This window comes from Pezoporus occidentalis, unplaced genomic scaffold, assembly GCF_034315485.1.
Source record: "Pezoporus occidentalis ecotype Australia unplaced genomic scaffold, CSIRO_AGI_Poc_V1 ctg85, whole genome shotgun sequence".
NCBI classification, from domain to species: domain Eukaryota; kingdom Metazoa; phylum Chordata; class Aves; order Psittaciformes; family Psittacidae; genus Pezoporus; species Pezoporus occidentalis.
Window position 1 is genome coordinate 2,195,745 of NW_026916212.1, and position 12,233 is coordinate 2,207,977.

General features: G+C 37.6%; 1 protein-coding gene across 2 annotated transcripts in view; it reads right to left on the reverse strand.

Moving 5' to 3' along the window:
• Window positions 1–5,232: 5,232 nt before the first annotated feature.
• Window positions 5,233–12,233, reverse strand: part of PARP8 (poly(ADP-ribose) polymerase family member 8) — a 106,308-nt gene continuing 99,307 nt past the window's right edge. For both annotated transcript variants that reach the window (XM_062604319.1, XM_062604318.1), the window contains 5 exons: window positions 11,979–12,048; window positions 10,465–10,541; window positions 9,477–9,546; window positions 6,425–6,509; window positions 5,233–5,844 (listed from right to left, as the gene is read on the reverse strand). In XM_062604319.1, the coding sequence (XP_062460303.1) occupies window positions 5,742–5,844; window positions 6,425–6,509; window positions 9,477–9,546; window positions 10,465–10,541; window positions 11,979–12,048 (405 nt within the window). In that variant the 3' untranslated portion in view covers window positions 5,233–5,741. The remainder of the gene's footprint in view (window positions 5,845–6,424; window positions 6,510–9,476; window positions 9,547–10,464; window positions 10,542–11,978; window positions 12,049–12,233) is intronic.

Sequence of the window (12,233 nt, forward strand, 5' to 3'; positions counted from 1 at the left end):
TCCAATACTATGCGTAAAAGTATGGCATAACCTTTAGATGTCGTTGAGATTAGCTGAAGTCAAGAAACTGCTTCAGACGTGGTTTAATTCTTAGATGACTGTTTAACTTCGAACAGAGTTCTCAAAACAGTGCCCAAATGCACAGTGCTTGTTGAACAAATTCTGATTTATTGAAAGTAAACATTTACATTGGCTACAATGTTATAACTGTTACAAAGCTGGATAAAAGAAGCTTAAATAGCAATAGAAAGCAAGTGCAGTAAAAAGTGAATAGAGAAAATATTTGGCCTTAGTGATCTGCTGGCAGTATTTACATTATGTACATTTTGTTAAATATTTGTAGTAACTCTAAGGCACCATAGGCTAAATAGCAGGCTGCAGTACTATTTTGTGCATGGAATTTAATAAATTTATTTGAAGAAAAAAAGGCTGCAGAGTTAAAAGAAACATAGGCATATTTTATGTTTACATAAAGGAGTGTCTGCTTCTTAAAATTCAAAGATACAATACATACTGGGTAAATTCAAAAATTATTTTAGAGCATTAAATTATACTGAATGTCTGGGTCAAAGGACTGTTTTTACTGACTTGCTGGTAAATGTTTAATGTAGTCTATTCTTCAACAGGTTTTTGACACGCTAAATATGTTCATCTAAAAACTACTTGATTTTTTTTTCTTTATTTCCCTTACAAAAGTCTTATACCTAGTATGTATACCAAATCCCAGTGGAAAGTATAATGGGTAGTAATTTACATCGTAGATGTTCTGCAGTAGACTGAAACTTAGCAGGAACATGCAATCAAAATACTATGAAACAGCAGCTCAAGGTGCCACTGGCTGTTGCTCCAGCCAGTGAGCAGGGGTATGAAGCTGCTACCCCAGGATAGACAGAGGAGGCCAGTGCCTTCCAACTAGGCATTTCCAAAGCCAAATCTGGAAATTCAAACTACTGGCAACATCCTTGTGCGTATTGTACCACACCATGCATGCAGAACCGTCCTGCTTTGAGTAAATTTTGCAATATTTAATTATCCCCTTCTGAAACACAAGTGTTCCACCACTTCTGAGCACTTTAAGGAATAAATCTGATTATTATTACAGCCCTGGCTGACTAGACACAAGATCCTTTCTGACAACTTTCAGTGCTACACCTAATATTAACCGCTCCAGACAATAGACCTTGCTTTAGTCAACAGGCTCGTCCTTCACCTTGAGGTAGTGTTTGTAACAAAGAAATTGCACAGGACACCAGATTAATGACCTGGGTTTGCAAGTAAATCACCACAGGACCCTGCATGTCCCAAGAGACCAGTGGATGTGTGGTCAGCCAGATCCCAGGCTGCCGCTGCACTGGCAGATAGTGGAGGGGCTGTGCATGGCGAGGCTTGGACCAATCTGCTGGGGCCTCCCAGTAGTTTCCCCTCTTCATCCTTCCACCGCGGGGGCTGTCCCACCATCGTGCAACCAAGGAGAAGCTGAGTTCTGCTCACATCTGCACGTTGACCCCATCACAATGGCCCTTTGCCTCAGTGGCTTCTAAAAAGATGCCATGAGAGCGAGGAGTAGCTGGTACAAAAACTACCCATGTTTGTTCAAGAGTCTGACCCTCAACGTTTTTGATGGGTGCTCAGCACAACAGGGGGTCCAGCCCCAGATCCATCTGTTATGAAAATGCTATGGTGACAGAGTACTTTTGCTCCCATAGCATTACCTCCCTTTCAGTCATGGCTTGCACTCTTTGTATCTATCTGACTTACATTTTCTAGAGCAAAGAAGAAATTCATCAAAACTAATATAATACTTATTATACAGTTGTTATATTTTAGGGGGATTGTTAGTGTTTCTCTGTAAATCATTTATCTCTACATTCAATTGTCCCTTTCTTTGATTTTTTTGCACTTTGTACTCATCCACATTGGAAGTACTCCAATTGCTTCTGCAGTAGTAAGTGGACTAGAAGCAAATCATAACTGATCTAAGCACAAAGTTTTCATTTGGAGTGATCTTGTATTTGTATTAACAAAAGCATCATTTTAGCATTATTCATTGGATGCATTTTTAGTACCAACAGTTAAAATACTAAAATTATACAGCATTAATACCAGTTTTTCAATGGCTTTAAAAGAAAAACGTACGCAAAAACAATCCTGGTGTCATCAACTAGTTTCTGTAAGATATTATGCAGAATATTACACAAACTGGTCATTTTATGGTAAGTATTATGGAGCCAATGACAGGTTACCAAAAGTGTAGGACTGCTGAAGAAAACAGAGCTATGTTGATTCATATCATAGGAGAAGATAACTCAAATTGCTTAACCCCTTGAACGCTAAATATTTTCCTCAAGAAAGATTTAAAATCATATTTTTTGATTCCATTCTCAATGTTCTCAATATGTCAATTCATAATTAGGGTGCAACATTAAGGCATAAACATAATTTTTGTGTCAAACTTTATTTGTGAGCTTGTAATCTGTCGTGGGATGTAGAAAGAAGTTTTTCCCCAGGAGCTCCCTTGGTTGCTCCATGCTGAACATGGTCACAGCTAGATAGCAATGGGTTCATGAAGATTTCTGCCACAAGAGATAGTAGAGCCTGGGGCTCTATTTTCTTTATTAAAAGCTATCTGTGGAAAGCCTGAATCTTTACAGTGGGAGTTAGAAAGATTGCTTTCTCACCAATACGTACGCATGATAATAGAAGAAGGGAAATGCAAGGGCTCTGGGGACAAGACAGAGTCGCTGCTCAGATGACCATGGCTTTTTTTTTATTTCCATCCCCTGGGATACTTGTGAACACAAGTATTTGGAAGAATTTGGTAATATGCAACTTCTGCCCTTGGATAAAACCACAAGGGAAAAATTCTTCAAGGAAAATCTCATCCTCGGGCTTTTTCATTCAAGTTCTCTGTGATAAAGTCTTTGTTTAAACTTTCAGATTTGCTATAGAAGGGTTATTTATTTTTGAGTAATAAACCCCTGAAGAGCCTCCCTCTTTCCCCTCACCTTTAAAAAATAAGAACTAATACTCTGCTTAAATGAGCAGAAGACTCCTGGTCACCTGCTGATAATATAGCACCTTAAAAGAAGCATCCTGTTGATATACTGGCTAAATAAAAAAGTGACTGAGTTACTGTGTATTGAGTGAATTTTGGTTTAATTCAATTGCTGTTTGCATGAGACACCGGGCTTGTGTCCCTGCACTGTCCTCTGCAGCATGACACCTTCCCATGTGGCCCAGCTTCCCTAGGCATGGTGCTGCCCCATGCCCATGTTTCCCCACAGTGTAACTTCACTCTCCCAGTCCCTTTTCCTGCCATGCACCATGTGGGACCTGATCTGCTGATGCTGTCTGTCAGTAATTTGGTGGCACTGCAGTGGCACCTCAGCTGTTTTTCTTTCCTACAAGCAACCCCCTTGTCCCTTTAGAACATCCTTTCTCCCTGAAAAGTTCTGCCCTCTACCACTGCTTTATAACACCTGTGCTCAAAACATTCGACCTTCTACTCTTGGCCACCCTTCTCCACGCATAAGCCAGTCACCTCAGTACTCCCTGAAGTGGCATCTTACAACAGGAAGTCCTCCATACACTTCAGAGCCCTGCTTTCCTCCATGCTGTCCCTTACTCCTGCTCGTTCATTTAAAACAAACCTCTGCGTAGTCTTAAAATTTACCAGAGACGTATTTTCCCATGTACTTAATGATGGCACCATTCATGGCCGGTATTATGACCCCACTGTGCAAACCAAAGCTGACTTGCTGTCATACCTATATTCCAGTTTTCTTCCTTCAAGCGGCTCACCTGTGACCCTGGTGCATTGTGATGGGACAAGGAAAATCACTGCTTACTTGGCTTCTCCCGTTCAGTCATGGTCACCTTTATTTTCAACTAGTTTTTTGAGAAGGGCTCCTAGAGTGTGGCACTGCAAGACCTGCAAGTCAACATAGGTATCCTTTTGAACTTGCTTCCTAGTTTCTTTTTGTTATGCAAACCATTGCAATTTAGACAAATATGGCAGGACAAATTATATAGAGATGATCTTTCTGGGCTTTCAGCTCCACTTCTCAATTATAGTGATTTTGTGCAGTTACACAACGTAAGGCAGTCCTTACTTAGACTGACAAATTTCAGGAGTCTTTGTTTCAAGAAGTTACTTTTGTCCCAACATAAAAGATAACAATTAGAGTAGTGATTCTCAATGTAGGAGTTCACCAAATGGGGGTCAAAGTTAACAGAAATTCAATAGCAAAATAGGGATATGCAAACAGGATTGGCTTTACAAGTCTGAATGTGAACCTGGAAAAACTGAAGTCCCCAGTAAGTAAATTTCAAATGCTAAAAGGCATATCTAAGTATATGCTCCTAGGCCCAATAATACTATTCTACTTGTAGGGAACCTCAATTGCAGCAAGCAGTAAGGAAGTGTAGCTTGAACAAGGAAGAAGGAATCACCCATTACAACATATCTGATGTAGTTCTGTTAGAAAGAAACAAATATACCTGTGCGTCAGTATCTTTATTACAAAAATAGCATAATAGAGGATTCAGTCTATTTTTGCTTTCTGAGGTGGCCTGTAATAGTTGCACAGATGAGTAAATTGAACTGCTCTCCATAGTCAAGGGGGTGATTAATGCTTCCGAATAGCTACTGTGAGGGCCACCAAGGGCACAGGATAGGCTTTATGCCTTGGAGGCTGGGGCCCTCCCTATCTGTGTTGTCATCATGCTCACCTGGAAAAAAAAGAGTTCTTAATTTAAAGGGCAGAGAAATTTGAATTGGACTGTTTACCCTTAGGAATAAATTAATAAAAATACTTCACTGAGAAAATCAGTAAAAATTTGTTGGTTTTTTTTTTTTTGTATTTTTCTGATGTATGAACAGTCAACTCAATTAAGCATGTACTTTTAAATATGTTGCTAAATTCAACCACAGACCAGTTTCACTGAAATTAAGATGAAAGCATTAAAGAATCTTGTTGATACCAAGAAACTGTAAAATCTAGTATATAAAAACCAAATTTGTAAAAAGGAAGAACTTCAGGATTTCCAGATGTTTGCTAAGCTTAACGGATAGACAGTGATTCCAGAGAAGACAAAGAAAACTAAATATACACCATCACATTTGTTACTTTTTGTTTTGTTGCAATAATTACATAAAAAAAAAATTGTTGTTTTAACCTCTGACTCTAAATCCTAACTGCATTTATGTAAATAAAATCAATCAAAGATAGCTGCAGGTAACCAATCTCTTTAATTTGACATGTTCCAGACAACCTTTTATTATGTTTAAATATGAGAGTATTTTACTTATTGCAAAGTATCCTGCATAATACAGGTGCTCCGCTATAAAATCTTCTCTCTCACTTGTAATTCAGTCATTCTAAATTTAAAATACCAGTATAGAGTACTAAAACATCCAATTGAAGTTTAATATAAAAATATCAGCACAAAACTCCTTTTTAAAGTCTGTTTATTGTGAGCAACCCAAATGCCTGCTTAATTATTATTATTAATTATTTGTAGTATATTAATAGACTTTGCACCCCTACAGTTGCTAATTCATACCATCTCAGGTATTTTGATGAGATAAGAAATACTAAGTAAGAAAACAGTAAGTATTCAAAGGGTTAATTTGCTTTTAATAATAACAAATTAGTTTTTTGCATCTTCTTCAGTTCAAAATCCAGCTTTGAGACTGAGGAAGGCTTCCAAATCACATCAATTAAATAAGAGTGGTCCTTTTAACCAGTAGCAGTTTGATTGCCAATGACTCGAAGAATCTCTTTATGAATGCTTGGTTCCTGTGTATTTATACTTGTATCACCCACTTGACCATCTTCATAACTAAAAAAAGTAAAGAAAATAAAATCAAATTAGTGTTTTATTAATCTACCTAAAAACATCCATGACTGTTTCATTCAGTAATCAAGAGTGATTATTACATACATTAATATGTTTCTATTAAAATGTTCTGCTGCACTTCACCACCATATGGAGATCCTAAACTCTACAGTGAAGGGCGGTAAGGCTGCCACTGTCATTGAAACCCTGATGCTGAATAAGCCACTAGGACCCAAGGGTCAGGGGAAAAAAGTTCACGCCATAAACAAGAATCCTTTAATGAATTCCTCAACTTTAAAACATACAATCGAATAGAAATAATATTTTACAATATATGGGTAGGCTTACTGTAACATAAGGTATGGCTACAGAGTGGAAAAAATCAGTGACTCTCCAATCATTTATTCTGTAGCAAAACAGCTACTAAACCTAACAAAAGTAAATACAGAGAAAGATAAAAAATTGATACTAAAAAGAAGTAGGAAGAAACATCCTTTATCTACTTCAAGTACATCTATTGGAGGGAACGTGGGGAAAAAGGTCTAGGACAAACTGAAGATTAAAGTTAAAATTTTGTACTCACACAAAGAAAAATCTTGTACACACATGATCCGTATTGGGAACTACCCATATCTCTCCATGTTTGTGCAGATCGGATGAAGTTATTACTATTGGGGAAAGAATAAATTTCATTGTGATGAAAACATGCCAGGAAAATACTGCTTTAAAAGATTTGCCTTTTTATACACTTTAAATATCCTTCTGGGAAAGTGTAGTTTTCAACTGCATATCTGTAATGTGGTGTAGAATCTGAGCTGGCTTCTAGTACAAACAGGGAGATGAACTTGATTTTTGTTTCCTAAATACACTATATTTTCCAGTAAACACAAATGTCTGATGTATGTGAGCCAGTTAACTGGAATGAAAGATGAAAAGGTATATTTGTTAAAAACTGATTTTAAATGGCCATAGGGCTCTTAAGGAGGATGTGAGTCAACTAATCACACTTTGGAATAGAGATTTTTCTGTTTGATGGTGGCTGAGCCAAACTAAAAAAAAAGACACAAAAGACAAAGCCTGAAACTGAGGTATGACATATCTGGGATTTGAAATACTACCAAATGTTTTTTTTTTAAAAGTAAGCAAAGAAATTATGACTCAAGGGGATCACAAAGCTTGCTGAAACTTGCTCAGTGTTTAGAAAATAGCGGTGTATTTGATGATAGGTTGTTTACCAGCAGAATGAGGACAATAAAAGAAAGAAACCTTTTTATTGAAATAAAGTGTATGCAGGTAATTTTATAGGTAGAAGCTATACCATCAATCTGTATTTGAAAAGATTTGGATAAATGTATTGAAACAGCATCCTTCTGGACAAGGTGTCCAACTGTGGGGTGAATGGGTTCATGGTGCACTGGATGAAGAACTGGCTGAAGGGCTGAGCAAAGTATTGTAGTGAATGGGGCTACATCTGGCTGATCACTTGTCACCAGCGCTGTTCCTCATGGCTCAATTCTAGGGCCAGTTCTGTTCAATATCTCTGTTGATGATTTGGAAGCAGGAGTCAAATGCACCAGTAGCTAGTTTGCTGATGATACCAAATTGGGAGGTGCTGTTGACACTCTTGAGGGACAAGAGGCCTTGCAGAGGGATCATAGCCAATATACTGGGCTATGATTAATGGTATTAAAAAGTCCTTGTTAAAGATATAATTTTTATTTAGAAAATTTATGCATTAAAGGCCAAGTAAATTCCACTAAACCCTAAATTTATTTCATATCTTCTTCTAAAAATTCTAGAACGAAACTGTCCAGTTCAAATTGGATTTTCAGGCTGAACAACATCTCTTTAATCACATTAAATATTTCCCTTGAGCACCCTCAAAATATATATACATATATAAAAGTAGTGTGTATCACAGTATCACAGTATGCTAGAGATTGGAAGGGACCTCGGAAGATCATCTAGTCCAATCCCCCTGCCGGAGCAGGAACACCTAGATAATGTTACACAGGAATGTGTCCAGGAGGGGTTTGAATGTCTCCAGGGAAGGAGACTCCACAACCTCCCTGGGCAGCCTGTTCCAGTGTTCCGTCACCCTCACTGAGAAGAAGTTTCTTCTCAAGTTTAAGTGGAACCTCTTGTGTTCCAGTTTGTACCCATTACCCCGTGTCCTATCATTGTTTGCCACTGAGTAGAGCCTGGCTCCATCCTCGTGACACTCCCCCTTTATATATTTATAGACACTTATAAGGTCACCCCTCAGTCTCCTCTTCTCCAAACTATAGAGACCCAGCTCCCTCAGTCTTTCCTCATAAGGGAGATGCTCCACTCCCTTAATCATCTTAGTTGCCCTGCGCTGGACTCTCTCCAGCAGCTCCCTGTCCTTCTTGAACTGAGGGGCCCAGAACTGGACACAATATTCCAGATGGGGTCTCACCAGGGCAGAGTAGAGGGGAAGGAGGACCCCTCTCGACCTACTAACCACCCCCCTTCTAATACACCCCAGGATGCCATTGGCCTCCTTAGCCACAAGGGCACAGTGTTGGCTCATGGTCATCCTGTCGTCCACTAGGACCCCCAGGTCCCTCTCCCCTACACTGCTCTCTAACAGGTCCTTTCCCAACCTATACTGGAACCTGGGGTTGTTCCTGCCCAGATGCAGGACTCTACACTTTCCCTTGCTATATTTCATCAAGTTACTCCCTGCCCAACTCTCCAGCCTGTCCAGGTCTCGCTGGATGGCAGCACAGCCTTCTGGCGTGTCAGCCACTCCTCCCAGCTTAGTGTCATCAGCAAACTTGCTAATAGTACACTCAATTCCCTCATCTAAATCATTGATGAATATATTAAATAATACTGGTCCCAGTACTGACCCTTGAGGCACTCCACTAGTTACAGGCCTCCAACTAGACTCAGCTGCTTTCACTTTGAAGTAATACCTTTTCCACTGTCTTAATTTTTACTTCTAAAAATAAACAAATGCTCCAAATGAAGGGCAAACTGAGTTTAGTGTCATTTCTTTTTGTTTGGCCAATGAAACTAATTAACAATTACTGGTACAATTCTTATTCAAATTTCATAATCCTTTGTACTCCAAACCTGCTGAGGTTTCCTTAGTTAGTAAGAGAATAGTCAAATCTTTCAAGAATGACTGTACTAGTATGTACCAGATTTTAACTTCACAAAATTTCTGAAGCAGTCAGAGAGAACAGACTGCTTACCAGATGAACAGTCTATTTGCCTGAGCAGTGAGAAATTATTTGGAAATTCAGTAGGAAAGCTGTTTTTTCTGACTTTTAGGTTTTTCATGCATTTGTCAAGACCTTGCAAGAAGTCAATGTTTCAAGTAAAGACCATGACTTGATGGTTTAGGAATATAATCACATTTGAAAGTCAGACCAAATGATCAGTCACTATATGCACATGGTTATTACATATTCATTCAGCATGTGCAGATTTGTTTGAAGAGGAAAATGTTCCAAGCTGAAATCAAAGGTCAACTATTAAGTACGTACTCATACACCCAGTAGTGTCTTACCTAAAACCAATACTGGAACTAAAGGTCTCACTGATTAGCATCCAGTAACACTGTATCCATGACTAAAACAGTTTTTCAAGGGCTTTCAGCTTACCTTCACATAAGGCTATGCATTTTAAGTTACGGCTTTGCAAAAATTGTGACTGCTGTCCCTTCTTCTGTGACTGGGATGTAAAAACATGAGAAAACTTAATTAGTGCAGTAAGACAAACTAAGTGAAAGAGTAACAAAGGAGAGGGCTACTATCTTCAGTGGGTTATTAATGAACAAAGACACAGGCAGACTTTATAACACTTTTCTATTGTATTTCTAAATGCAATAGAATTTCTAAAAACTTCTATGTTATTTGATTGGATTACTGTAGGCAGGATTTGAACTCCTTTATTCAGAAAGAAAAGTTTCTCATTATTATAGAATGTATAATACCATTAGAAATTTATGAGTGTTATTTATAAAAAAAATGGACAGCAGATGAAAAAAAAAGGTGAATTTGACCACCAGTTCTTTGACCACTACCCTGATAATTTACTAGTGTTACCATTTCTAAGGGCTTCTGCTGTTACATACCAATCTGTCTCCAAAGTGACATTATTCTGTAGTTTCTATGTGTTAACTATGGAGACAAAGTCAAGATCTTTTTCTCAAAATCTAGCCCTAAACACAAATGTTATAAGTTTGCTTTAGATAAAGCAGAATTGGAATGGTTTAATATGCAAAAAACATGAAAAAGAAAAACTGACTTCCTATAAATAGCCACTCTCAATTCCTTTTGCATCATTTTTCGGTACATCTAGAACTCAGAAAGCAAGGGCATGCTAAGGGTTATAAAGCAATCCATATTTCATTTTCCTTCTCTTCCCAAATTCTGCTTGGAAAAGAAGTGCACAAGACCTGCAGTACACTCCATAAATTGATACTAAAGCAGTCTAGCTGTAGTTGATGTTTGCAGTCTCTGAAGTTGTTGATAATGTTCAATAAAATAAAACTGTTAGCTCTCACAAAGGCAATATTACCTCCTTTTCAGCTCTCAAGTTCCTAAGCATAAAACTGTAAGTCTTTCAGAGATGGTTGCTGTACTGTACCTGTGATGTATTACTGGCCTTACTGCTTGAAGCTGGTTCATCTTTAGCTGACACCTTCTGCTGCTTCTTGTTCATCCCTAGGAATTTTAAAGTCATGTAAAATACTCTGGCATATAAATACCATAATAAGCAAAGTTAAGTATAGAGAATGAAACAGAAACTTTATGTAGACTTATTGGAAGCCTAATTAATTTTTAAGAGTAGTTAATTTATTTCAAGTTTTAAAGTCTATCTTGGTTAATTTATCTACACATAAAAGTATTAAATTGTCAGCAACACTGGATCCACTAAAGACCACACTTGTGCCTCAGATCTCTTTTCTATTCCTCATGTTGGTTTATATAAAATTCCTGTATTATATTATGGCTGCTACAGGCTTCCTTGCCTTTCCAGTATCCCATATTTCTTGGCAGTTTGCAAACACTGACTGAACTATGGAGAAATTTAACTCTTTGAAGAAACAGGGAGTGTAGGATTCCTCTGTGGTTTTCACTGTCATCAAGTATGACATACTTCATAGCAACACAGGCCTCCTTTCTAAAGGAGACTGGATGGAAGGACCAAGAAAAGGATGAGAAAATCACTGAAGCTGACAAACCAATGCTGGCCAACTGGTCATTTTGTTAGATAATGATACTGAAACCTGCACCTTTAGAGAGTCCAAAAAAGTTTCCATACTTGTGTCATCTCTAAAAAGCTAAAAGTGCATTTAGAAATTATTGATATTGAAATTCAATAAATAGTAGTAAAAAATGCTGAGCTTTCAAAATGAATTTTGAGATTACCTAAAAATACTGAAAATCTGAAAGCATAACTAAAGCTCTCAAAATTATCTAAATGCATACAAACATGCATTCCACTACACCAGTACTTCCATATGTGCGTAAATGGTAAATACAACGTACCTAAATGAAAAAGACACTGTATTTTAAAATCTCTAAAGTTTCTTAAATACACATGGCTGTATCTTGTTTCTCTTATGCTTCTGATTCAATTCTTATGTGGAAAACTCTACATGACTCACTTTTGCATTTACTAATGGGACAAATTATGATCCATCCCCTTCTCATGCTAAAGTAAGCACACTGTTCTGTACTTTCTTTGTAATCCTGAGGTGGTGATACTTGGGAACAGTCTTAAATATACACAGCTGAACACATCTATTGATGAATATCTGTTTTCCATGTTAGATGAACTTAGGCAGATACTGACAAAAAAACAATATACAAAAAGCTGGATTCCCACTGCATAATCAAGACCTGTTCCATTACACACAGCATCCAGTGTTAGCTACCCTTTACTTCAAAACAGTTTCAAGATACCGAGCACCTTGGAAAATTAGGATAGTATTTAATAAGGGAATTTAGATTTTCTCTTTTTTAAATAAGTTAATTGGCAGCCTACAGAGATAAAATTTAATACAGTGTTGTAAACAGTGAAGCTGGGTAAGAAAAGCAGTAGACTAAAATATCCCCCTATATTTCTCCAGCTTTAGAGTGATTTATAAGTATCACCTGAGTAACCAAATGATATGCTTGACAATGGACTAAGGTAGATTCCACTTCCAAACATTGCACCATGGAGCTGGAAAAAAGCAAAGTGATTGTTTAACATTAATTTGGTTATCTGGACAAAATAATAATGATAGGAACAAGACGTAATGTAGATAAGAATCTGCCCCACTGCACTATTTTATTTCCTGGTAATAAACAGCTTTCAAAGAAAATGCTAAAGAAATCACGCTGCAAATAAACAACTGAAATACTGTA